Source organism: Macrotis lagotis, chromosome X (assembly GCF_037893015.1).
Source record: "Macrotis lagotis isolate mMagLag1 chromosome X, bilby.v1.9.chrom.fasta, whole genome shotgun sequence".
In the NCBI taxonomy this organism is placed as follows: Eukaryota; Metazoa; Chordata; class Mammalia; order Peramelemorphia; family Peramelidae; genus Macrotis; species Macrotis lagotis.
In genome coordinates this window covers 543,133,716-543,161,628 of record NC_133666.1, presented here as the reverse complement: position 1 = coordinate 543,161,628, position 27,913 = coordinate 543,133,716, and the positions used below count along the sequence as shown (strand labels likewise).

The 27,913-nt window shown below is 35.3% G+C and overlaps 1 protein-coding gene across 1 annotated transcript; it reads right to left on the bottom strand.

Moving 5' to 3' along the window:
* Positions 1–2,492: 2,492 nt before the first annotated feature.
* Positions 2,493–3,571, bottom strand: LOC141502173 (small ribosomal subunit protein uS14-like). The gene has a single exon (XM_074206785.1). It carries the CDS (start codon positions 2,798–2,800, stop codon positions 2,630–2,632), a length of 171 nt encoding a protein of 56 aa, XP_074062886.1. The 5' UTR covers positions 2,801–3,571; the 3' UTR covers positions 2,493–2,629.
* Positions 3,572–27,913: the final 24,342 nt, after the last annotated feature.

The following is a 27,913-nucleotide window of genomic DNA, read 5'->3' as shown; positions in this document are numbered from 1 at the left end:
TGGTTTTTAGCATGCTATTTTCTTCAGCATTTTTTTGGATTTCCTTGACTAAGCTGCTGACTTCATTTTCATGTTTTTCCTGCATCTCTCTCCTTTCTTTTCCCAGTTTTTCTTCTAACTCCCTCATTTGATTTTCAAAGTCTTTTTTGAGCTCTATCATAGCCTGAGCCCAATTTCTGTTTTTTCTTGGAGTCTTTAGATGCAGGAGCTTGTGCTTCCTCATCTTCAGACTGAGTATTTTGGTCCTTCTTGGGCTCATTTGCAAAATATTTCTCAATAGTCTTCCTTTTGTTTCTCTGCTTGCTCATTTTCCCAGCCTGGGCCTGGTTTGGGGTGTTTTTTGAGCTTTTGGGACACTCCCACAAGGGTCTCAGTGTGTGAGGTTCTGTCCTCCCTCCTGGTCTGTGAATGGCCATAAGCGCCCCCCTCTGCCAAGGGGCTGATGTGGGGGGGGTGCTGTTCTATGGGGCTGCCTAGACTTTGGTCAGGATCTGAATGTGGTCAGAGCCCCAGAGTCCTGTTTCAGGGGCAGAGGACAGAGCTAGGCAGTCTCTCTTCACTCCCCTCCCTCAGCTCAATGGGCTCATGCCCTGGGGGCTCCTGCTTACAGACTCAGCCTGCTTCTGTTTCCTGGATCAGGGCTGGGGAAAGAAGATGCTGCTTTCTGTGTGCTCTGAGGGTTGGGCTCCACGTGCTCACTCTGGCAGAGGTCCCCTGCTGTTCCCCCACTTTGTGTCCAGTGCTCCTCAGGGTGCAGCTCAGGAGACTCCCCCGCTGCTGTGAGCTGAGACCCCCAGCGCCCTAGGGCTGCCTCCGGGAGGCTGAGGTTCTTTGGCTCTGGTGGGCCACCCCTCTGGCGGGCCGCCCCTCCAACCCCGGGGAGCAGAGCCTTTCTGCTCTTTTCCAGGTTACCTTGAGTAGGAGAACTGCCTCACTGGGTCCCTTTGTGGGTTCTGTCTCTTGAAAGTTTAGTTAGAGTCCTTAGCTGATGAATTTTATCAGAGAGCTCCTAAGACTTGATCCCTTCTTGTTGCCATTTTGGCTTCGCCCCCCTGCTGACTTCTTTTTCATGTTTTTCCTGCATCTCATTTATTTTCCTAATTTTTCTTCTATCTCCTTCACTTGATTTTCAAAATCTTTTATGAGCTCTGTCATAGCTTCAGCCCAATTTCTTTTTTTTCTTGGAGTCTTTAGATGCAGGAGCTTGTACTTCCTCATCTTCTGATTGAGTATTTTAATCCTTCTTGGAATCATAGACAAAGTATTTCTCAGTGGTGTTCATCTTTTTTTTTTCACTGTTTACTCATTTCCCCAGCCTATACTCCCTGAGCTTTTGAGTATTATTGATGATACAATGATCTCAGTGTGTGAAGCTCTTGTCCTCCCTCCTGGTCTGTGAATGACCACAAGTGCACCACTCTGCCACGGGGCTGAGATGGGGGAGCCCTGCTGTTCTATGGGGGGCCTAGACTGTGATCAGGATCTGAATGTGGTCAGAGCCCCAGAGTCCTGTTCCAGGGACAGAGGACAGACTTCAGAAGTGTCTTTCTACTCCCCTATGTGAATGAGTCCTCAAGGTTGAGTTGCCTGGGGATTCCTGCTTACTGGTTCCACCTGTTTCCCTTTCTTGGATCTGGGCTGCTACTGAGTACCTTGAAGGCTGGGCTTCATGCACTTGCTGATCTTCCAAGTTGTGCCCTGTGCTCCCCAAGTGTAGGTCAGGAAACTGCCCCCGCTACTGTGAGCTGTGGCTCCCTCCAGTAGGCTGAAGTTCCTTCACTCTGGCAGGCCACCCTTATAACCCTGAGGAGCTGAACCTTTCCCCTATTTTCCAGGTTACCTTGGGCTGGAGAACTGCCTCACTGGATCCCTCTGTGGGTTCTGTCTCTTGAAAATTTAGTTAAGTTTTGAGAGAGAGAGAGAGAGAGAGCACCTAAGAGAGGATCTTCTCTTGTTGCCATCTTGGCTCTGCCCTTGAGTTATTTTCTTCAGAGACCTTTTTTATCTCCTTTTCCAGCTGGTCACTTCTGCTTTTTAAGGCATTATTCTCATTGACTTTTGGACTGCTTTTTTCCATTTGACCTAAACTGGTTTTTTTTTTCAAGAATTTCCAGGGATTTAATGAAAAAAAGTACAAAAGAAGGGGGCTTAGCCCTACCTGATCTAAAATTATATTATAAAGCATCAGTCATCAAAACTGTCTGGTATTGGCTAAGAAATAAGAGTGATGGACCAGTGGAATGGACTAGGTGCAATAGCAGGAAATGATTATAGTAAAAAGTCCTGACTAACTTCCAGGTCTGAAAAGGAGGAAAAACCACATGAAACAGAACCAGAAATGAACATTCCTTTTCTATACTTCACTTGTTTGTATTGCATTAAAAACTAAGGGGTAGATATAATTAATATCTTATTTTTTATTTTCATATAATTCGTTGAAGGGTCAACAAGTTCACACTAAATCTTAGTCATAACTGAGATGACCTTTTTTAAATTATATATACAAATTAGCATAGCAGGCACAACAGAATCAATCTTCAGGTGGGTAGATCAAATAGTCGTACAGACTGAAATTCAATGGTGGCCACTGATAAGAGTAATTAATGAAGCAGAGGTCCAGAAAAACGATTTAGTCCAACTTGATGAAGCCGATGTCTTTCGTATACTGTCGGAAGCACTGGCAGCACATGTTCATGCCATATTTGCGGATCAGGCCATGGCGGTTGGAACAGATGTGGCATGATTGAGACCCCTGGCCAAATTTATGAGGGTGGCTCCAGTACAGCTGCTGGTGACCCATGGCACCACTACCAAAGACGTGAGACAAAAAAAAAAAGGCCTAAACTGGCTTTTTACATATTTTCCTTGGCATTTTTTTGTCTCCCTCATCAAGCTGTTGACTTGGTTTTCTTGATTTTCCTGCATCTCTCTCATTTCTCTTCCCAATTTTTCCTTTACCTCCCTTACTTGCTTTTCAAAATCTTTTTTGAGTTCTTCCATAGCCTGAGATCAAGTCCGATTTTTCTTGGAAGATTTGGATACAGACATTTTTATATTGTCATCTTCTATGTGTATTTTGGTCCTCCATTGGACCAAAGTAATTGTCTATGGTCAGATTCTTTTTTCTTCTCTTGTTTGCTCATTTCCCCAGCCTATGATTTTAATGCACTTACCAAGCTTTTGAGTGCTTTTGGGACACCTCCCCAAGGACCTTAATTCCTTCAAGGTCTTAGGAAAGGTTCTGACTGTTCTCCTGTGCTCTGGTTTGTGGATGACCACAAGCACTCCCCCCTCTGCCCTGGAGCTGTGAGGAGGGTCCCAGCTCCTCTATAGTGGTATGGGGGTCCAGACTGGGTCCTGCATCTAAGCTAGAACAAAGCAGCAGAGTTCTGCACCAGGGATAGCAGAGAGATCTCTGCAGTGTCTCATTAGCCCCTTACAATGGTCTGAGCACTCTGGAATCAACTGCTGGGTGACTCCACAGGTTTCTGATGTGGGGCTGCCCTGAGGTTGGCACTGGCCTGGACTTGAGTTCACTCTGGTGTGGCAGAGTTTTCTCACTGACCTTCCAAGTTTTCCTCGGTGATCCCTGGGCTGAGAGATCTGGAAACTGTTCCTGCTGCCATGGACCAGGTGCCTACAGGGACCTAGGTGCCCTGCGTACCGTTCCTGGAGGGCTGGAGTTGGTTTGTTTTGGTCTGTGGCCTGGGTTGCATTGCAGCTCTTTCCCAACCCAGTCCTGGTGGAATAGACCTTTCTTGTGGCTCTTCCAAGTTGGCTTGGGCTGGAAAATTGTTTCACTCAGGCTTTCTGCCCTGCTCCTCTAGAATTTTATTAGAGTCATAACTTTACAGCATTTTGAATTCCTGCTTCCATGCCACAATCTTGGGTCCACTTACAACCATTTTTGTTACCTAGGTTTTGAGCTTTACTTTTTTTCCCCCCTCTTTCCTCTCCCCTTACAGAAAGCAATTTAATGTAAACTATGCTTGTATAATCATGCTAAAGTTAGATCCATATTAGTATCAACATTCCCTTTGTATAAAGAGGGTAGTCAAAAGTACATTCAGCTCCAGTGCTTTATAGGTTTGGTACAGTTTTGGTACAGTTTACTTTTGTTCCATTGTCTCTCTTCTCTCCAATAACTGGTTTCTGGCTTTGCTTTTTCTTTACTTATAAAACTGTCTTTGTAATCTATCCTCCTTATTTTGCTTAGAACTAATCTGTCCTTTAATCTACCTGCCATCTTACAATCCCTCTCCTTATTCCTTTTTATTGAGTAAAATGAATTTCTGCATGCAACTGGGATTTTGTTATCATGATACAAACATCTATTTTCCTCTTACTTGGTTCATGGATGCAAAAAATGACTAACATACTGGATAATATATTTTGATTTTGATAAAATTATTTTGTGATTTTATGTAAGTACTTCTAAAAGATTGAAAAAAATAATTTCCATTATAAAGTACAGTAGGCCTCCTACCAAAAAATATTCATTTTTAGTCACCCTTTTTTTTAAGTTGAGTTGAATAAAAGTTCAAAATGAGAGCCCAGATTGATGTTTTTATTGGATTGCTTTTTGCCAAAGTATCACACCAAGATCACTGAAATCAGAAAATGTAAGTATTAGTTTGCCATCTACTGTCCAAAACATTAACCCTTTCCCAAATTTTCATGTTTACTTTTTATTTTTTAAGGGCATTGGATTTAGAAGGAGAATTAACATCAATATAGAGGTACATATACCATTTCAGTTAGGGTCATTCAAAAAATGAGTGTACACACACACACACACACACACACACACACACACAAAACAACTCTGCACTTACATTTTGTTGCAGAAAAGTTAGGGTTATAGAATGTACCCTGCTGTTATAATACCAGAATATTTAATTGGGCTAATATAAGAACACACCCTACAACAACAGAAGAATTTCATTGTCATATTGATTTTCATGTTCTATGAGGACTCTGTGGCTTTTTAGTATATAAGTGTTATATTTTCTATGTTACTATAGTTTTTTTATCCCCCTACGACTACTTTTGAGATTTGAAGGTTAGTACACCAATTACTTTGATAATGAAAGAAGATTCTGGTTGAATTTACATAAATAGAATGAGATTCATTTCTGCTATACTTTTAAAAAATTGTATGAATATAAATACATATCTTTCAATCAACAAATTTTTATGTATACATTACAACCCATATATTTAAAACTTACAGAAGAAATGAGTTTTATCTTATATATTTAATTGGGATAAAATCCTCACACGTTTATTAATTCTTATTCAAGCTAATGATATGGAAAACAAGAAGCAGATAAACCATAGAATACCAAAGACATTTTATTAGGGACTTTAAAAATGCTGTAGCAACTCAACAAGGATGCCACCTAGGTGCTTAAGAACTGATGATTTCTTATAACACACCGAAAATACAAGAAAACAATTCTTCTAGCATGGTAAAGTTTTTACATTGGTCAGATTAAATATTATAATGTTACAGGCACAGTTACAGCAGTATACTATATATATATATATATATATATATATATATATATATATATATATATATCATGTAACTATATTCAATTTTGTTCAGTTCAGGAAAATTCTAAATTGCATGTAAATTGCTAAATGACTGCAGGACAGTCAGACATAATAGCCTCCAAAGAATCAAAAATCATTTTCTCTCAGAGGGTAATGGGCTACTTAATGTGCATAAGTAGAATGAAATGCTTTATATTTTTAAAGGAAACTACCAAAAAAAGAAATAAAGGATGTAATAAATGTTAAATATGAGTGAAAAATATGAGTTACTCATGTAGCAAAAATGAGGGATGATCACTCATGTGTGTTTCATTTGGGTTCTAATGATAAGAGAAAATGAATAAGTTGTGTGAATCTCCTGAGTCAAACTTAAGAGGAAATAGATACAAGTCACAAAAATTAGGTGAACATAAAAATGTGTAGTTCTGCATTGTTAAGAGTAAAATACTCACAGAAATGAGATCATAGATTCATGTGAATATTTTGAATGTTTGATCATTAATGAGTAGTTTGTTGTACTATATTTGTAATAGTTAATTTTTTAATTAATGAATTTCTAATTTCCCTATTGCTCATTTTAAGTACAACTAAAATAGAAAAAAATTAGAAAATTTTGTCTATGTTCAGTGTATAAAAAATGAAATTTTAAAAGTAAACTTTTTTATAAAGTAGAAATACAATAATTTAAAATATCTATTTCAAATTTCATTTAAAAATATTTAAAATACATTCTTTTTTCCCTAAAAGAATGAATAAGGTCAGTTCTGTTCCCAGAGTCAGGGAGTTGGTACTGCTGGGTGAGGACAATTCTCCACTATGATACAGTGGCAAGAAGTTTACATTTCAGTGGACTAGGATTAAATTCCCACCTCTGTTACTACTTGTATGTTCTTGGACAAGTCATTCTTGGGATTTGTTTCCTCATTTCTAAGCTGACTTTTAAGATACCTTCCAGCTTAACGTCTATGATTTATATGTGGTAAAACCTTCAAGGACTGAGATTTGAGTCAGTGGACACAGGGAAATTATGTATTTCCTAAACCATAAAGGTATTAAAAATCATTTGAGAAATTTGAAATGTTTCATTTACTTTATATCTTGTCCCATCTCTTTTTTTCCTGTTTCTTGTAATAAGATGGGAAAATATAGCTAATAAAGAATTAGTTTTAAATAGCACTATAAATCTAAGATTTATTGAAGATTTTCATTTTATACTCAATTTCCACAAGCTGAATTACAAGTTTCTATAAGTATTATGTTCTTGTATCAGAAACTCATGAAAAGAGAGGTATGGTATACTTTGGATAATTTTTTAAACTTCCTTGCATAATAATCTAGAATATCTTAGAATATCATCACTAGATCAGTCTTTATACTGTCTCAATAGCCTTAGCAAATATTTTGTAATATTGAGGAAGACATTTTGTTGAAATAAATGGGGGCAACTAAGTGGCACAGTAGATAGAGCACTGACCCTAGAATCAGGAGGACTTGAGTTCAAATTTGACCTAAGACAATTATCTAGTTGTGTGACCCTGGGCAAGTCTTGCAAGAACAAAAAAAATTGCCTTGCAAAAACAAACAAAAAAACAGAACTCCTAAAAACAGAATGGAATTTGAAACAGATTCTAGTATCTCCCCTTCCTCAACATTGCATGTGGATCCCAGTTACTTATTGTAATGCAGAACAAAGACTTAGTACCATTTGCTTTCACAAGTGTTTCCAAAACTAAGTAAAGATCCTGCATCAATACTCAAAATCTCCCTAATTTGGACAAGTGTGGCTTACTGTATAAAGACTGAAATAACACTGAAGTCTGGACTAGAAGAACCAAGAACCTAAAGAAGGGGGGGGGGGGTCTCCCCTTTAGAAATGGGACAGTAGAGCAAATGTAATTATATAGAAGATCAGAAGATGGCAGCAGGTACTCAGCAAACAAAAATCCGAGTTACTCATTGAAAGATAAAACAGAGAAAGTGGTTCCACAGATAGGATCAATAGAGGCCCTTGGAGGTTCTTTGGGAAAGCAGATCAGCAGTCTGGGGAGAGTGAACTGGCTGTCGCTATCCCCATTTGTGAGGGAAAGTGCAGAATTTTTTAGCAGAGTACACCTCTGTAAATGGGTGGAGATATTGCTTCTTATTTATATACTAGTCTGTTCTAAACATTTTTTACTTTGTTTTCTTCAGTCTTGTCTGCTCAAAGATAAATACACTTGTTTATGCTTTTTCTACCAAAGACAAGATCATTTAAAAGAGGGAGTTTAGGATAAAAATGGTTAGCAAGGAGTTAGCACTAACAATAAATGAAAAGATGCTTAGAGAAATAGCCTGACACTAGTGGCATCATTTTCTCTTAGCTTGGATAGAGAATATTGCTTAGTAGTAAAATGGGGTTTGGAGTCAAGGCTCACTAGAACCTGTGCAAAGTTTCCTGGTACTCCTGGGGATGGAGGGGGAGTGGGGTGGATTACATATATAATTTAAAATATGCAAGTTCTCTCTGATCATCTTTCTCCCCCATCTTTGTCCAGGGTCTCCAGGGGCATGGTTCCTATGTCCCGACTACTTCCTCAGCTCTAAGCTGCTTCCAGCAGAGGATCCTAAGTCTGTCACTTTCTCAGCTACTTTTTCACAGGCACTTTTTCAGACAATAGTCTCAAGAAAAGGGGCTTAGAGGCAAACGTGTTTGGGATGTTGGGGAGTATTCTTTTCCCAAAATTCTCAGGACTTATTTGGTCAGGAGAAATCTTCTCCCTGTGTTACATCATAGCTCTAGGGATAAAGTACTAGAGAAGGAACTGCTCCTCCTGTACTGGAAGGAAATTGTCAGCTCTGGTTAGAATTCTGTGGGTTTTGATAGCTATGATTCTATGATTTTCTGACATTGTGAGGCTAAGGCTATTATTCCCTGTGAATAAGAGGGACTGCAATGAATAACTAACAGAAAGTAGAAACAATTAACTATTTTGCTTATGCTTTTTCTACCAAGGACAAGATCATTTGAAAGAGGAAGTTTAGGACAAAAATGATTAGCAAGAAGTTGACACTAAAAAATAAGTGAAAACATGCTAAGCCTAGTGGTCAGTGACAGCAGTTCGCTTAGCCTGGATAGAGAATATTTCTTGGTAGTTAAAGAATGTGACATTTTTATACTATGAGGTTTCTTTAAAAAATAAAGAAAGCAGAATCACAGAACTAGAACCGGAAAAAAATCTTTTCAAAAGTAAGGAAAGGGGTAGAATTTTCAAACTAAGATCAAACTCAGTTTGTCCTATAAAAGCATTAGAATGTATTACTTCTTATTTGGAAAGTGAAATGAGAATAATTCAGAAAAAATGTGGCTTTATCAAACAGGTGATATGAGATGAATTTGAATCTCAAGATTACTAGATTAGTAAGTCAGGAAACAGCCTATAGACAGCATTTGTCTATATGTTTCAGACATAGCACACCTGCTCTGCAATAGACATATCTGAGTTCTAGCAAAGCATTTGGCAAAAATCTCTCATTATCCTTGTAGACAACATGGGAAAAATATGCTAGATCAGTAGCATTCAACTCAGTTAGAAATGAAAGCCAATAAATTGCATTAAGGATCCCTGTGGTCCATAGAATGATCTAGAAAATTACATAGTAATAATCCATATATTATTACATTTTAATTTATTTAGGTTAATATTTCCCCAATTACATTTTAGCCACATTTGGGCTGTTACCTAAACTGAATACTCCAGTGGGGAGTGTTGAGTGCTAAATATACTGAATGGTCCTTGTGTTTGACATTTCTTCATCAGACAATTGTACCATTGTTATTGCTGTTTGTCCTTTTTGGAAGGGGGCCAATGACATCAGAATGGTGACATCTTAACTTCCAAGTGAACTGGATTTAAGTGAGGCAGTCCTGTGCAAAGTTATTAGCCTCTTTCTCTCCTCAGGGTCAACCGAGTCCAGTGGCAAGACATTAGTCAGGACCATTGCAGATGACCGCAGGTGCGGTAGGAGGCCTTAGCCTTTTTAAACTAAGGTCTTTCCTAGTTCTCAGTTTGTTTGAGGCAGTGCCCCAATCACTGATTTAAAGGTAAGTGAAAACTGAGTCAAAAGATAGACTAGTTTGCCTACTCAAAAAAAAAATCTATCTGGGAGGGGAAAACCCTCAGGGTTTCTGATCAGAATTGAAATAATTGCAGTTTAAATAAGGATATAATTCCCCACATGGAAAAAGGGAAGGAGGGAGGGAGAGAAGGAAGGAAGGAAGGAGCATTGTCTAACTCGGTTGATTAGTTGGGTGGGGCAGCTACTACTCAGAGTGCTGTTTGTATTTGAAACTGGTTAAGTGACCTGACCCAAAGAGTAAGTCAGTCACTGATGCAACAATGTTAACTTGAAAAATTTCAAGTGGGATCCCTTAAACAACCTGTTAGCTTTATATTAACATTTTTATCAATGAGTTGCAAAAAGAAATAAATATTCAAAATAAAAATTCAAATGTCACAATTTGTGATGCAGAGTCAGGTTCTGAAAAGATTTTCATAGACTGAAACATTGGATCAAATCTATTAAGATGAATTTTGATAGATAGGAATGTAAATTTATAGACATGGTTTTAAAAAATCAACTGAAGAAGGGCCCAGGAAATGACCATGTTGGACTTGAAGGTCAAGTCCCTGGGAAGGGAAAAAGACTAGCCACTATTGCTCAAGGAGTACTACATCCTTAGAGGGCCGTTGCTGTGGCATAAATAATTGAAGAATACCTACAACCAGGTGCTAAACCACTTCCCAAGCACCATCCCTTGTCCAGTCCACTATGGAAATGCATTTAAGCAAGGTCTTCCAGAGTGGGGGGCTCTTTTCTTTCTTCTTCTTCTTTGCAGGATGGCCACTTTCTCTCTCTAAACTCCTGGCCTGTGCCACTGGAGACCTATGGCCTCTGCCTCATGTGGCCCAACTGGAATCTTAGCCCAGCCAGCTCTTAAGGCTGCTTTACTTTTTCTCTTTTCCTCAGGCACTCTCCTAGAACTTTGTTATTCAGCCTGTCCTCAAGCAGCTTTCTTACTGTCTATCTATGAAAATGAACTTTGCAGACTTGCAAAATGAAAAATGAGTTTTTTTTTTTTTTTACTTCCAGGACTAGTTATTTCACTTTTAAGAGCTCTCATCTTTATAATGGCACCACCAATTTCTCCCACATCACAACTCCATAATTAGGGGAAAGAAGTAATTTCAAAATGAATCAATAATGTAATATTGGCAACCCCCAAAATCATTTTTTAGTTTATATTAATAGAAGCTGTTTGTTTAGCTCAACACCTTCTTAGTAACTTAAAGTCTGAGAGGGTTACTAGAACACTGAGCTTTAATGATTTGATTAATTATGATTAATGATTAAGGTCACAAGACCATAAATGTATTCACAAGTCCACTTTCTAGCCTTATCCCTATCTCTTTTTTGGCTAGGAGGATGGAACTGATAATCCTTCCGTAGTTTGCCCTGGTCATATTGCATCTAAAGAATTGTTTTCAATCATAGGTAACAAAGTTTAGGAAGCAGAATGATGAACCAGAAAGCTGCCAGAAGAGGGTAACCATAGTGGCGAATGACCCTGAAAACATGCAAAATTGAGGGTCAATAACTCTAGGAAGTCTAATCTAGAAAACAGTGTTAGAGGAAACAAGATCACAATCTCCAAGTATTTGAAGGGCTATCATTTGGCAGAGAGATTTTGAATGTGGCTTCCAAGTGCAAAGAGAAGAAAACTAGGAGCAATGGTAAAAGGTATTGAGGTATATATATACATATTTAGGCATGATATACTTTTATCTCCCCTTCTAAACTCACATCTTTTCCTAATTCTTTTTCCTGATAACTTCCTTTCAGTAACTCAAATGTGCAATTTTCAAGTCATTCTGTGTTCTTCCCAACTAGTCATGTCAATTCTGCTCCTACAACATCTTACATTTCTCTATTTACCTTTTTTGTCCTTTAGCATACAGTTTGTTGCTCATTCCTGGAATAGCCTTTCCATATTTATATGCCACTTGGCATAATTTTGGTGATAACAGTTACTGTTGCTTTGCCCCTGGTATTATTAGGAAGTCTTCTAGTTTATCCCCATTACAGATGATACTATTTTAAATAGTACTTATTATTTTAAAGAAAACTCCATCTATTCATATACTAAGAATTTTAGTAGGAATGGATGTTGTATCTTGTCAAATGCTTTTTATTTGTATGTACTGAGATAATCACATGATTTTTTGGTAGTTTTGTTATTGATATGGTCAATTATGCTGATAGTTATTCTAATTATATTAATTAGTTGTGTAGTTCTGGTATAAATCCCACCTGGTCATATATCTTTATGATATATTATAGTAATCTTATTGCCTAGTATCTTATTTAAAATGTTTGAATCACTATTTATTAGGGAACTTGATAATTTATTTTTGCTCTTCCTGGTTTGTATTAGTACCATGTTTGTGTCATAAAATGATTTTGGAAGGACTCCTTTGTCTAGTTTTCAGATAGTATTGAAATTAATTTTTCTTTAAATTTTTTGGTAATATTTACTGGTAAATTCATCTCTTCAGGATTTTTTCTTAAAACTTATTGATGGCTTAATTTTTTTAAAAAAATAGTTATTTAAATATTCTACTTCCTCTTATGTTCATCTGGACAACTTCTATTTTTGTGATTATTCATCTATTTCACTTAGAATTGTCATTTATCGTCATGTAATTGGGCAAAACAGCTCCTAAAATTAATTTTATCTTCATTGGTGGTGAATATTTATCTATCTCTAACCAACTCTCTCTAGCAAAAAATCATTTTCACACATTCAGAGTATAATATACAAAAGGAAACTAACTACTTCCCTTCCTTCCCCCTCCCTTTCTCGCCCCCCCATCTAATCCTTTTCAGTTTTGAAACTTTTTTTAAAAATCACATTAAACTATTTTTTTTCTTAAACCCAGCTCCTAGTCTTAATCCATTGATTAGTCCTTTGAGTTTTAGTATTTCCAATTTGATGTTTTTAATTGGGAATTTTTAGTTTGTTCTTTTTCTAGTTTTTTTTAACTGTATGCTTAAATTCATTAATCTGATCTCTCTCTATTTAATTGATGTAAGCACATTTAAAGATTATACAATTTCCTTTTAAGTACTGCTTTATCTGCATCCATAGATTTTGATATGCTGACACATTGTTGTCATTCTCTTTAATGAAATTGCTGTTTCTATAATTTATTCTTTGACCCTTTCATTCTTTAAGATTAGATTATTTTCCAATTAATTTTTAGATGTATGTTTTCATGGTCCTTTATTGAATGTTATTTTTAATTGCAGCATAATATAAAAATGAAATTTTTAACATTTCTGTTTCTCTGCATTTGATTGTGAGGTTTCTAGGCCCTAATGCAATTTTTGGATAAGTGCCATAAATGACTGAGAAAAAGGTATATTTCTTTCTATTTCCATTCAATTTTCTCCAAAAGTCTATCATATCTAACTTTTCTAAAATTCTATTTATCTCCTTAACACTTTCTTGCTTATTTTTTGTTAGATTCATGCTTCTGAGAGGGGAAAGTTGAGGTCCCCAGGTCCCCTACTTTTATAGTTTTGTCTATTTCTTTCTATAATTCATTTAACTTAATTGGAATGCTATATTATTTCAGACTTATAGTATTATTTCATTGTCCATTATTCCTTTTAGCAAGACATAGTTTCCTCCTCACTTATCATTTAGTTCCAATTTTGCTTTTGCTTTATTTGAGGTGATTGCTACTCTTTACTTCAACCAAAGCATAATAGATTTTGCTTCAGTCTCTTATCCCTATGTTTGTGTTTCTGCTTCAAGTATACTTCTTATAAACAACATATTGTAGGATTCTGGTTTTTAAACTACACTGCTATTACCCTAGTTTTATGGTGAGATCATCTCATTTACATTTATGATTATGATTATAATTATGATCATTGTGTATTTTCCTCCATTCTATTTTCCTTCTCTATCCACCAAAGTGTTTTGCTTCTGACCATCATCTCCCCCAATCTGCCCTCCCTTCTATTAGCCCTTCTTATTCTTCTGTTCTCAACCCCTCCTACTTCTCTACAAAGTTTGACTGATTCTTTAAAGTTTTATTTAGCATTTTCCTCAGATACATGTAAAAATACTTTCTAAAACTTTAAGGTCCAAACTCTCCCTTCCTTCCTCCCCACTCTCCTGCCCCATTATGAAGACAAGTAATTTGATATAGGCTATCCATGTATAACTATGCAAAACATTTCCATTAATAGTCAAGTTGTGAAAGAAAATAGAAGAAAATAGATTCCAAATAACTCTAAAATTTATAAAAACTAAAGTTCAATTTGTATTCAGAAATTATCAGTTCTTTCTCTGGGGATAGAGAGCATTTTTCATCATAATCCTTCAGAGTTGTCTTAGATCACTGTATTTATGAGTATAACTGTAGATTCTCCTTCCATATATATATTTCACACCATCGACTTTTCATTTCATTACTAGTATCCTAATTCAGGCATGAAATGTCTCATACTGTGCTTTTCTTCCTCCTCCTTTTCTTTCCTCTTCTTTCTCCTCCTTCACTAATATTTATGAGCACTAGAAAAATACCCTATGAATTTTCATTTCTTCATATCTTTGGAAATAAAATAAAATCAACTGTATCAGTGCCTTTGACTCTTTAAAGAGAAACTGTGAACCATCCTTTCATTTTTTTTCCTTTAACAATTTCTGACTTCCAGTCTCATTTATAGTGGTGTCAGAACTGCAGTGAATCAGTTTGTCTAGTGTAATATCCACTAACTGGGCAAGAATCTTGCAGTTTGAGGTTATAGTCCCCAAGAATGGGGAAATTTTTGAGGCCACCCATCTCACTTCTGGATAGTCTTCATTTCTTTGTTAGGAAGATTTTCCAGTGTAATTGTCTAGTGATGGCCCAATTAGGAGCATGACCAATATGCTCTGCTTGATAGGTTTTATGTATTTTTTAAATTATAATTTTCTCCTTTTTCTTCTTTTTTTAGGTTTTTTGGCAAGGCAAATGGGGTTACCAAGGCCACACAGCTAGGTAATTATTAAGTGTCTGAGACTGGATTTGAACCCAGGTACTCCTGACTCCAAGGCCGGTGCTTTATCCACTACGCCACCTAGCCGCCCCTCCTTTTTCTTCTTTTAAGTCAGTAAACACTAAATTATCCCCATAATTAATCATAATTAATCTACATGATGCAACTTTAATCCCACTCTCTGATGATCCTTATCTCCTTTATATTTGTCAACTCTTTCCCTAGTACTGGAGTATTTTTTAGCTTATTGATTTTTTTTAAATTTTATTTAATCAAAGGCTTCCCTCCTATTCTTTTTCCCCTTGTGTTAATTTAAAATCTTCTCCCCCTCTTAGCCTTGAAAATTCCATTTTGTTTTTTCTTTACTTCTGATTTCTTTTTCTTTGTTAATTTTTCTCTTCTATTTCTGCATATTTTGATAATTTATTCTGCTTTAGTTATCTATTCCTTTTTAAAATTACCTTTGTGTTCTTGAAATAGCTTTTGAAGCTTCCTCTTTAAACCAATTTCTATGTTACTGTTTTTATAGATCTTGCCCATTTTTTCCTGTCAATTCTAAGTCTTAGAAATATCTTAATTCATGAGGGAAATGATGGAGAAGCATTGCCCCATAGTAAAATTATCCTGTATCCCAGATCTACCCCTATGTTCTCCATGATAGTATTTCATTTGACACGAAGTTTCTTCTTTGCATGTATGTTTTCCCACACTTCTGAAGTGCTAAATTTCCCTTTTTTTTCTGAGTCAAGATGTCCATGTAGATAAAACACTTTTAGGTTTTTGCAAGGCAATGGGGTTAAGTGGCTTGGCCAAGTCTACACAGCTAGGTAATTATTTAGTGTCTGAGGTCGAATTTGAACTCAGGTCCTCCTGACTCCAGGGCCAGTGTTCTATCCACTATGCAACCTAGCCGCCCCAACACTTTCTTAGAGGAAGTGATCTCTCTATATACAAACTTTTTAATTTGTCATATCTTTTATTATGTTTATAGTATTATATTTTTATAACATTTGTCAGATCTCAATTTCTTATTATAGATTAAATATATATGTGTACATATATATTTTAACCTTTCCCATAATCCTATGGCCCCACTTCTTGCTCAGAAATTATAGTAGGTATATTCCTTTTATCATTTATACAAAACCTTGATTAGGGTATATTGCATATTTCCTTTATTCATTTCCTCTCTTCCCATTTATATAATCTCTCTTCTATAGTATAGTTCTTTAAAATATGTTGGTTTACCTAAGGGATTATTTTGTGGTTTATACCATGAAGCTTTAGATCTATTCTTTCACTGTTATTTTTTACTGTTTAAGTTCCACATTCAACTGTATTTCCTAATGAACTCAAAAAAAATCTCTTCTATTTTTTTTTAAATAATGTTTGTTGATATATTAAGTTAATTCTTTTTTTCTGGTAGTCATATTCATTTTTTTTCTTGTGTTTTGTTCTTTGGGATGCTTATAAATTGAAAAAATCTTCTGCCATCTGCTTTTTGGTTGTCTTTCCTTCTTTGGGGGGTTATTTTTCAGGGATACTTTAAATGCTTATTAATGAAGGTCTATGCTTTTTTATTGATAATTAGGCTCATGTTTGGGAAATATTTTGGTTTATATTGCATTTTGATTTCCTTTGCTTTGGGGATTATATCATTCCATTCTCTTCTGCAAAGTATAGTAATTACAAAACAGTGTTGCATTATTTAAATTTCTTTTCCTTTGTATTCAAAGGTCTTTATCCTGGCTATTTACTTAAATAAATCACTGTCGTTGAGATTGTCAAATTTAACTACTGTGTATAATGGAAACTGAGGTGCAGGGGTGGGGGGGCAGTTTCCTTACCTATAAAATGAATTGGAAATAGCAAAGCTCTCTAGTACTTTTGCCAAAAAAAAACCAAAACCCTAAAGCAAATGGGATCAGGAAAAGTTGGACATGACTAAAACAATTGAACAATGATAACCTGTGGATTGTGCCACTTTTTCCCTATGTTTTATATCTTCAAAAGTTTTAGTCATTTTCTTGTATTTCCTGCATTGTAGTGTTCAGACTTTTCAATTTGTAACATTCTTCTAAAAGATCTGTGATCCTTAAACTGTGTATCTTTTTTTTCCACATCAATGACTTTTTCTCATATGACATATATTATAGCCATGTTGCCTTTTGTTTCTCTTCTTATTTTCTTTCACTTAAGTATATTGGCATTCCAAATTTTTTTCCTATCTAGATTTAACAAAGTGGATTCTGTTGGTTAAGAATAATACCTAAACCTAAAAAAGTTTATAGAAATATTTTTTATTGCCAGTTTGGCAGAAGGGAGAACCAGAATAAGGTGGAGTTAGTTGTCCTGAAGTCTTTCTAAGTTTTATTTGTAGAGTTCAAATAAGGATACAAAAATGGCCTGCATATAGACTGTATCCAAAATAAATCAGCTTCTTGATAATGCCTGAGATTAGCTTCAATGAGCTGATACATCAGTGTGTATGCATATATATGCATATATCTTCATATATTGATTGGTTGTTATCCTTTGTTCTCAAAGGGGGCCACAATGACTCTATATTAAGAGTCCAGTGACATTGTGTCCAACTGTATTTAATCAGATCAATGGAAGCCTGGGATGTTCTACTACAGATAGGCACAAATGGTCCATATGATCATTTGGAATGGATTCTTTGGATTTGTACATCTCTCATTTCTTTGGAGCTATTTCAATTATGCCTTGCTCATAGAGCACAGTATCTTCTCTGATGAGGAGCGTGCCTTCTAGTCACACCATATAGACAAAGACTGGGTCCTGTGCCAATATCTTCTATGCCACACAATTCCAAAGTTCTTTTTTTTTAGTTTTTTTTTTTTTGGTAAGTCAATGGGGTTAAGTGGCTTACCCAAGGCCAGACAAGCTAGGTAATTATTAAGTGTTTGAGGCCAGATTTGAACTCAGGTACTCCTGACTCCAGGGCCAGTGCTCTATCTATCCACTGCACCACCTAGCTGCCCCAATTCCATAGTTCTTGAGATCTAGAATGTGCACTTGTATCATTTTTTTTCTATCATGTAAGCACTTGCCCTGTGTGAGTTCTTCATAAAATTGTCTCTTTGGCAAGCATACATTTGGCAGCCCATCAGAGGTTTTGCTCTTTGTAATACAGTTTGAATGCCAGGCAGTTAAAGTTTGAGAAAAGTCTTCAGGGTATGGTGTCTTATCCTGCCAGATGATCATTAGAATTTTCTTATGACAATTCAAATTCAAGTGATTCAGTTTCTTGGCATGGTGCTGGTATATTGTTCAGATTTCACAGGCAAATGACAATGAGGTAGCACAAAAACTCTGTAGACCTTTAGTTTGGTATTTGGTCCAATACCTCTTTTCTCCCACACTTTCTTTTGGAGGTTTTCAAACAGTGAACTAGCTCTCTGGCAATGTATGTGTCAATCTCATTATTAATGAATACCTTCCTGGAAAGTACACCGCCAAAGAAAGAACTTATCCACAGTATTTAAAACATCTCCATTTGTTGTAATTGATGGTTCCACATTTGGATGGTGTGGTGCCAGCTGATAGAGCACCTGTGTTTTTGTGGTGTTGTTAGGTCAAAATTAGCACAAGCAGCAGAGAATTGATACATGATTTGTCGAATCTCAGCTTCAGAGGCTGCTTTGAGTGCACAATCATCTGCAAACAGAACATGCACCAACACTCTCCTCCACTTTGGTTTTGGCCTTTTCAAGTTGAAGACTTTGCTACTAGTCAGTAGCTGACCTTTAGGCTACGTTCATCCTTAGTGAAAACACTTGAAGATATGGCTGAAAACATCATGCTAAAGAGTATGGGAGCAAGTACACATCCTTATTCCACTCCACTGGTGACTGGTCCAGATGAACACACTGTCATGAAATTGGTTTACAATACTGATGAATTGTGGACAACCAAATTTTGACAGTTTTCCATAAACTCTCATGAACTGATGGTATCAAAAGCCTTGGTCAGATCTACAAATATTGTATACAGTCCTCTGTTCTGTTCCTGACATTTTCCCTTGGATTGTTGGACAGCAAACAACATATCAACTGTTCCTTGATCCTTTCTGAAGCCACATTGGCTCTGAAATAGGTGACCATCTTCCAATGAAGGATCAGCCTATTGAGAAGAACTCTGGCAAGAATCTTACTAGAAATGACAGAGAAACATACCTGTGATTGTAACAAGACAATCTATTCCATTTACCTTTATTGAGATGACTAATGGAGGCATTCCTGAGGGATAGCACCACTTTGTTCCATATAATTTGGAAAATTTCAATCAGTCTTTTTATTTTTATTTTTTTTTTGCTTTTTGCAAGGCAATGGGGTTAAGTGCCTTGCCCATGGTCACACAGCTAGGTAATTATTGTCTGATGTTGGATTTGAACTCAGGTCTTCCTGACTCCAGGGCCAGTGATCTATCCACTGGGCCACCTAGCTGCCACTCAGTCAGCTTTTGTGTAAGCAATGGACCGGAACCCCATCTTGTAAATCTCAAATGCAATAGAATCAGGGCCAAGTGCTTTGCCATATGAAAGGAAGACTTATGTTAATCAACCAAAACCTCTTTTTCAGTTAGAATTTCAACTAGGGATGGATTGACTTCAACTTGAAGTGAATAGTTAAAAGATTTTGGCATTGATTGATGACAGTCTCCTAAGAACACTATGGATGTGTTCACTAGGATCATGTCCCTATTGCTAATCAATGTGGCTCCATTTGCACTGAGTAGTTGAGATGCACCATCAAACAGCCTTCAGGGCATCAGAAAAATACTTTGGATTGTTGTTATCTGCAGAAAGTTAACTTTCATCTGCTTTCTTACTGAACAAATCCTGCATTTTCTAAGGTTCACTTATACTTTACTTTTAATAGAATTAAATGGTGCCTACTTAGAAATGGATGCACCTGTGAAGTTCTTGTTTTTCATTTTAATTGCTTTTGTATTTCCTCATTTTCATTAAACCAAAGGTTTGCAAGTGTTCCTATCCAGATTAGCAAATTCAGTGCTGTATACCAAATCTCTGAAAGTTGCCTATTCCTTTTCTGCTCCACAGTTGCCAACTGTATTTTGGCTCAACTTTCCCTCTAAGTTAGCAGTAAGCTATTTCTTCTCAGAGAAGCACTCTACTCTAAGCTGTTGGCATTAATTCTTCTGTTAGTGATTTTGCCTTGTAGCCTACCACTTTGAATGTGAATATTTAGGCCTAGAGAGAATGAGTCTATGATCAGTCCAGCACTCTGCACCATACCTTGCCTTTGTTACTTTCCCATCCTGTGTCTCTTCTTCCTTACAATCACATAGTCTATTAGATGCCAGTGTTTAAGTGTGCATCCACAAAGTTTTATTGTGTTTAGGTAAATGGAAGTGTTTTGAATGAGATCATGAAATGTACAAATCTTCAGTAGTAAGCTATTTTGTTGCTATTTCCATTCTTCCCAAGGACTCCTTGCCATGTCCAGCAGTCTAAGTCTACTCTAGCATTAAAGTCACCCAGAATTATAAGCTTGTCCTGTTTAGGCACATTATAAGGGTCTCAGGTCTCCACATCTTCCCTAAAATTTTTCTTTGTCCTCCTCAAGGTTCATCATGATGGGAGCATAAGCACTGATGGTGTTGGCATGATGTTGTCTTACAAGTGTCAAACACATTGTCATGAGCCTGTCATTACTTTTGGTAGGCATACAAACTTGTTCCCTAGATTAGTTTTGATTGTAACACCTACCTCAGCTTCTCAGGGTTCCCCTTCATTGTGGCCACTCCAGAAAAATGTGTATCCAGCTCTGACTTCAGTAAACTAGCCTTCATTTGCCAATCTTTTTTTTTTTCATTCAAGGCTGCTATTTTTTGAATGTGATACCTTCAGAGTTCTCTAGCAATTAGAATTTTTAATTTTTCACATCTATTGGATTTTGTGCTATCTATGAATATGTGCATATTCCATGTACTAATGGTGAGCGGAATCATTTTTACAGAAGTTTTGTCCATTTTTTATTATGTTTCGACTACAGAATGGGATTTCTTCCTGTCAGGTCAGGGTTGGTTAAGCAGATGATTTTTAGGGCATCTTTTCTAATCCCATTCTTACCACAGAATATAAATCACAGTGTGATCCCTATATGGCTGCTCAGACACCCAGAGGACTGCCTAATCCCAGTGTACTGCTTTCAGTAGATGATCCTATAATCTGGTCTGCCTCTGTCCAGGGTTCTGACTACAGCTCCCCATTAATCTGCAACTGATGCTTCATCACTTGTATATCACCACAGGACAGGTAAAAAATGGTAAAATAGTGTGAATTATGTCTTGTGATTAATGTGTAAATTGGATTTAAGTGGAGCAGAGTTGAATGAAGTCATTGACCTCATTTTCTCTTCCTAAGGCATCACAGTTTAATGGCAGGACAGAGCCTAGAAAATTAGTGATGGCTCAAGATACAATGGATGACCTTGGCATCTTCAATGTCTAACCAAACTCTGTAAACAGTCTTTTATCTGACTTGCCTCAGCTGTCTTCATGGCTATTGGAACAAATTGTTCTCATCCCCTCATCTATATCTATCTATCTATCTATCTATCTATCTATCTATCTATCTATCATCTATCTAAACTTGTGTTTAATAATATATTATTTACGTGTCAAAATATATAGAATATACATCCACATGTGTAATAAGAAGGATAGATAAGACAAAATGATGAGCCCAGAATTAAAAAGGAGAAAGTCAGTTTGAATGTATTTGGGAAATTGTAATGCTTTTAATGACTTCATGTTGCTCCTTTTTATCATAATTCTCTTGAAATATTGTATGGTCTTTCCCTGGAATTAAGTTTGTAGGAAACCCCAAGATGAAAAGAGATGATGTATTAAAGATATTCAGCAACATACCAGAAATGGCATAAAGGCCATCATTGATGCCATCAAATAGCAAATAGACAAAATGTATGATAAAAAGCATTTATTAAGTGCCTATCATGTGCAATAACTGAGGATACATTCTTGGTGGTTGATCTATCATGTGGAAAGTGTGAATGATAATAGTTGTGCAGCCAAATAGTTTAATGGATCTTGAAAAGTAAAAACAAAACAAAATAAAAGGGAAGCCTCTAATATCTCAATTAATCTGGATTCTCTTTGGAATATTTATGGCAGACCTTGGAAAAGAATTGCAACTGAGAACACATGGATAGGTTTGCAATCTGTACTGAGGAAGGGAATAGCTATATTGAAGAGATCATAGTATATAAAGTATATAAAGATATGTATAGCATTTTCATGCCTCACATAAACCAGTAGATTTGGCAATGTAATTTAGAAATAAACTTCTTGCAAAAATGTTGGTTATTCCTAATTGTGAAAATAGAAATTATTTAACTGATGGTACCTTGTTACCACTCATGAAAATTAGGCAATAGGGGTGGCTAGGTGGCACAGTGGATAGAGCACTGGCCCTGGAGTCAGGAGTACCTGAGTTCAAATCCACCCTCAGACACTTAATAATTACCTAGCTGTGTGGCCTTGGACAAGCCACTTCCCCCATTGCCTTGCAAAAACTAAAAAAATAATTAGGCAATGACTACAATATAGAAATAATTGAGACAGTACCAAAGAATATAAAGAAGTTTAAAACATAATTTTTGTTTCCCTAATAATACTGCTTCCAATTTTATTTTTCCAGTGTATTTTTTTTATTTATAGAACACAATGTTAAAACATGTTGGGCATGAATGCCATTTAGTTTTCACTGCAGGAGAGAACAACTAGTATAAATTTGATTTGACTGAGAAAAGATCATCAGATTTAGGATTTATGAAATCATTGATCAGAGAAAGCAGTTTTACTTGAATAAGGTGATTTGAAATCATGTTTAGAAATGAGGAAAGGAAATGAAGATGGAACATTTAGAAAGCTTTTTCTAAATTTTGTCGAAAAAGGATATTAGATACTTTGAAGAAGTGATTGGATCTAGAGACATTATTTTTAAGGACAAGGACACTTGGGCATGTCTGTAAGTGAAAGGAAAGTAATAAATATTGAAGATGAGGGATAAAGACTACTATGGGAGGAGTTGTTGGAGAGGATGGGGAGGTGTTATTAAAGGTATGTGTAAAAGGGATTGACATTGGCAAGGAAAAGAACCACCTCTACTGCATAGTGAAGAGGTGGAGCAGAGAATGGAGGGATGGATATCAGAGTTGAGATGCGAGGGAGAGAAGAGGTTTCCACCAAATGGCCTCTATTGGTTTTTCCTCCTTAATTTTTCCAACCACATGTAACAGTAGTTTTCAACCACAATCTTTTTACATTTTTCTCCTCCTCCCTTTCCCTCCCCCTCTCCCTGACAGAAAACAATGTAATATGGGCTCTCTCTCTCTCTCTCTCTCTCTCTCTCTCTCTCTCTCTCTCTATATATATATATATATATATATATATATATATATATATATATATATATATATATATACATAACCATAGATCCATATTAATCATGTTGTGAAAGAATCATATCCAAATAGATTAAAAAATTAGAAAAAACCTCAACATAATTCATAAGACAACTTTTTAAAAAAATTATACTAAACTTTGGTTTGCATTTGAAACTCCAGTTCCTTTTCTGTAGATGGATGGTATTTTCCATCACAAGTCTTTTAGTATCATATTATCTTTGATTATTGTACTGCAGAAATGATCAAGTCCATCATAACTGCTCATCACCTCATCTTGTTCATTTCACTAAGCATCAGTTCATGTAGGTCTTTCCATGCTATTCTGAAGTCCTGTCCCTCATGGTTTCTTACAGAATAGTGTTCCCATCATATTCATATGCCACAACAATTTGTTCAGTTATTCTCCAATTGATGGGCATTCTCCTTTCATGTCCAATTCTTTGATAGTATGAAAAGAGCTGCTATGAAATTTGTAGACGTGTATTTTTCACCCCTTTTGTGATCTCTCTGGAATAAAATATCCAATACTGGGATTGCTGAATCTAAGGGGATACAGTTTTATTGCCCTTTGGGCACAATTCCAAATTGCTCTCCAGAAAGGTTGGATCAGTTTATTAACACCAACAACAATGCTTTAATGTTCCAGTTGCCTTCAACATTGATCATTTTCCTTTTTAGTCATATTGGACAATCTGATGGAAGTGAAGTGGTACTTCAAGAGTTTTTAATCTGGATTTCTCTAATAATGATTTAGAGCAATTTTTTCATATGGCTAAAGATAGTTTCAATTTCTTCATCTGAGAATTACCCTTTCATATGCTTTGATCATTTCACATTTGGAGAATGATGTGTATTCTTATAAATTTTACTTCCATTTTCTTTATGAAATAAATTCTTTGTCAGAAACACTAGTTGTAAAAATTGTTTCCCAGCTTATTACCTTCCTTTTGATCTTGGCTGCATTGGTTTTATTTGTGAAGAAACTTTTCACTTTAATGTAATTGAAATTATTCATTTTGTCTTTTATAATGTTCTCTATCTCTTCTTTGGTCATAAGTTGCTCCCCTTTCCAAAGTTCTGACAGGTAAACTACTCCTTGTTTTACTAACTGGCTTATCACCTTTTATGTCTAAATCCTGTTCCCTTTTGGACATTATCTTGGTATACGGCATTGAGATGTTGGTCTATGCCTAATATCTGCTGTATTATGTACAAAACTTCCCAGCGGTTTTTATCAAAGAGTTCTTAACTTAGAAGTTGAAATTTTTGGGTTTATCAAACAAATTATTATAGTCATTTTCTATGTTCTTTTTACATCTAATAATCTATTCCACTGATCCACCACACTATTTCTTAGCCAGTACACTGATTAGTTTTGATGCCTTATAATTTATAATTTTAGATCTGGTATGGCTAGGCCATCTTCCTATGCATTTATTCCCTTGATATTCTTGACTTTTTTGTTCTTCCATATGAATTTAGTTACTATTTTCCTAGCTAAAAGTAATTTTTTTGAAAGTTTGATTGGTAAGGCACTGAGTAATTTAGGCTTGTCATTTTTATTATATTGGCTTGACTTACCCATGAGCAATTGACATTTGCTCAGTTATTTAGATCTGATTTGTGTGAAAAGTGTTTTATAGTTGTTTTCATTACTTGTCTTAGCAAGTAGACTCCCAAGTATGTTACCTGCAGTTACTTTAAATGGAATTTCTCTTTCTCTTGCTGTTGTCTTGTTAGTAAAAATATTGATATTTTATATTTTGTATATGAAATTGTGGTCTAATAATAGTTTTAAAAGTATAAAACAAAATACACGTGAGAAGGTTTAGTATATTTATTGCTGTAAATTGGATATCTATGGGGTGACTAGGTGGTGCAGTGAATAGAGCACCGGCCTTGGAGTCAGGAGTACCTGGGTTCAAATCCGACCTCATACACTTAATAATTACCTAGCTGTGTGGCCTTGGGAAAGCCACTTAACCCCATTGCCTTGAAAAATCTAAAAAAAAAAAGTTGTATATCTACTCTGTTCCACTGATTTCTTAGTATCAGATAGTCTTGATAATTACTTCCTTATAGTATAGTTTAAAATTTGATACTGCTAAACTTTCTTCCATTTCTTCTCTAGTTCCCTTCATATTCTTGATCTTTTGTCCTTCTAACTGCATTTTTATTATCTTTTCTAACTCAATAAAATTTTAATTATTTAATAGGGATAGCATTGAATATATTTAGGTAACCCATGGATAATATTTTTCCAATTATTTAATTTTATTTTTAAAAAAAGTTTTTTTTTATTATTTTGTCCATATAATTCCTGAGTTTGTTTTGACAGTATTATTTTAATTGTTATTTTAAATTAAAGGGGAATTATTTTAAAAGGGATTATCTCTTACTTGCAAGAGTTTTTCTTGCAAGGTTTTGTTGATGACACATAGGAATGCTGATGATATTTCTTTTTTTTTTTAGATTTTTTTTTTGCAAGACAATGGGGTTAAGTAGCTTGCCCAAGGCCACACAGCTAGGTAATTATTAAGTATCTGAGGTCAGATTTGAACTCAGGTAACTCCTGACTCCAGGGCCATTGCTCTATCCACTGTACCACCTAGCCACCCCATGCGGATGATTGTTATGGGTTTACTTGATATTCTGCTACTTTGATAAAATAATTGTTTCAACAAACTAGTTGGTTTTAGGATTTTCCAAGTATATCATCATATTGTCTGTAAAAAGAGATAGTTTTATCGCATATTCTAATTTCTTCTATTTTTTTTTCTTTTCTTATTGCTATTGCCAGGATTTCCAGTGCAATACTAAATTTTTGGGATAAGAATTCATCATTTGAAAAAAAAGTTGTGAAAACTGGAAAGCAATCTGACAGATATCGGGCATAGACCAATATCCCTTTACCTTAAAGGTCAGAATGGATACATGACTTGGACATTAGAGATATGAGAAAATTTGAAGAAAATGGGCCATATTAACTATCAGACTTATGAAAGGGCAAAAAATTTATGAGTATGAGGTGTAAAATGGATAATTTCAATTACATTAAATTTAAAGTTTTTGTACAACTAAAATCAATATAGCCAAGATAAGAAGGAAAGCAAAAACTTTAGAAAAAAATTATCTCAGATAAAAGTGTAATATCTCAAATATGTAAAGATCTTTGTGAAGTCTATAAGAATATGATTCATTCTCCCATTCACAAATTGTCAAAGGAAACATAAACAGGCAATTTTCCAATAAAGTAATCAAAAAATTATAGTCATATAAATGCTCTAAATTATTAATTAGAGAAATTCAAATTAAAACAACTTGAGATATTTTATACCCATCAGACTGGCTAAAATGATTGAAATGGAAAGTGATAGATGTTGGAGGGGATGTGGAAAAATTGGGACACTAATTCACTATTGGTGGAACTGAAAACTAATCCAACTATTTTTGGAGAACAATCTGGAATTATGCCCAAACAATTATTAACCTAATAATCCTTCATCTATCACTGCCAGGTCTATTTCCTGAGGCAATTAGTAAAAAAGGAAAAAAAAAACACCCTATATATTCTAAAATTTTTATAGTATCTTTCTTTCTGGTAGCAAAAAACTGGAAATTTTGTTCGTCATGTCTATTGGAGAATGACTGGACAAATTGTAGTATATGATTGTGATGGACTATTGTGCTATAAGAAATGTTGAATTCAATATGGACAAATTTGCCAGAAATAATGAAGAAACAAAAGAAAGTTGAATATAGTAAGAGCAATATTGTTTTAAGAACTTTGAAATTCAGTCACTTTATTATAAATATCCAAATTAACTACAAAAGACCTATGAAGGAAGAGGCTATCTGTATCCAGAGAAAGAACTGAACAATATATGTATTATACATCCGTATTTCTATCTAAAGGTAGCTATATCTCCAGGGTTCTCTAGGGCAGGATTCCCTTATTAAGAAGGGAGAAAGAAAAAATGGTATATGATAATTGTATTATATTTGTAAAAGGAATAACAAGCTAGACATAATAGATTTCAATTTCATGTGATTAATCTTTTTTAAAAATTCTTTTATGTTTTGGAATGTTTTATTTCTTAAGTTCAGAAAAAAATTTAAAAAATTTTTCCTGAAAAATAAATTTGACACTTTAATTTTAAGAAATCTTCCTTGAACTTCCTTGTCTGCAATCTCTAATTTACCTTCTGTCATCTTTGTATTTTTAAATGTTATTTTGATATTCTTTTATTTTTGTACTCCTTCCCTCAAACTCTTCACTATAACAAATAAGTATAGCAAAATAAAGCAAATTCACACATTATTGTCCTAAGATGTATGTCTCATGATGTCTTTACCAAGAAATAGGACAAATCTTTCATGCTCATTTAAAAGTCTTCCTTGGTTATTGTGTAGATCAGAATTCTAATTTACCCTTATATAGATTATTCTTCTAGGATTGTATACTTCATGTAAGTCTTTTTAGGTTTTTTCCTAAATCTATCTCTTTCATAATTTCTTATAGAACAGTATTATTATATTCCTATTTTATTATTTGGTCAACTATTTTCCAATTGGTGGGTATTCCCTTTTTTTCTAATGTTTTGCTACAACAAAAAGTGTACATTTAAATATGTGAATCTTTTGTCTTTGTGCTTAACCAAATTTTTGCTTTAACCAAGGCATTGCTGTGTCAAAAGGTGCACAGGTTAGTGATGGGAGAGGCTGCAATTGCAAATTCAGTTGCTAACTGGTAGGAATAATTCACAGCTCCACTCACAGTGCATCAG

Bases quoted from the DNA above. Each gene is read 5' to 3' on its own strand.
- LOC141502173 (XM_074206785.1), bottom strand. From the start codon at position 2,800: ATGGGTCACCAGCAGCTGTACTGGAGCCACCCTCATAAATTTGGCCAG.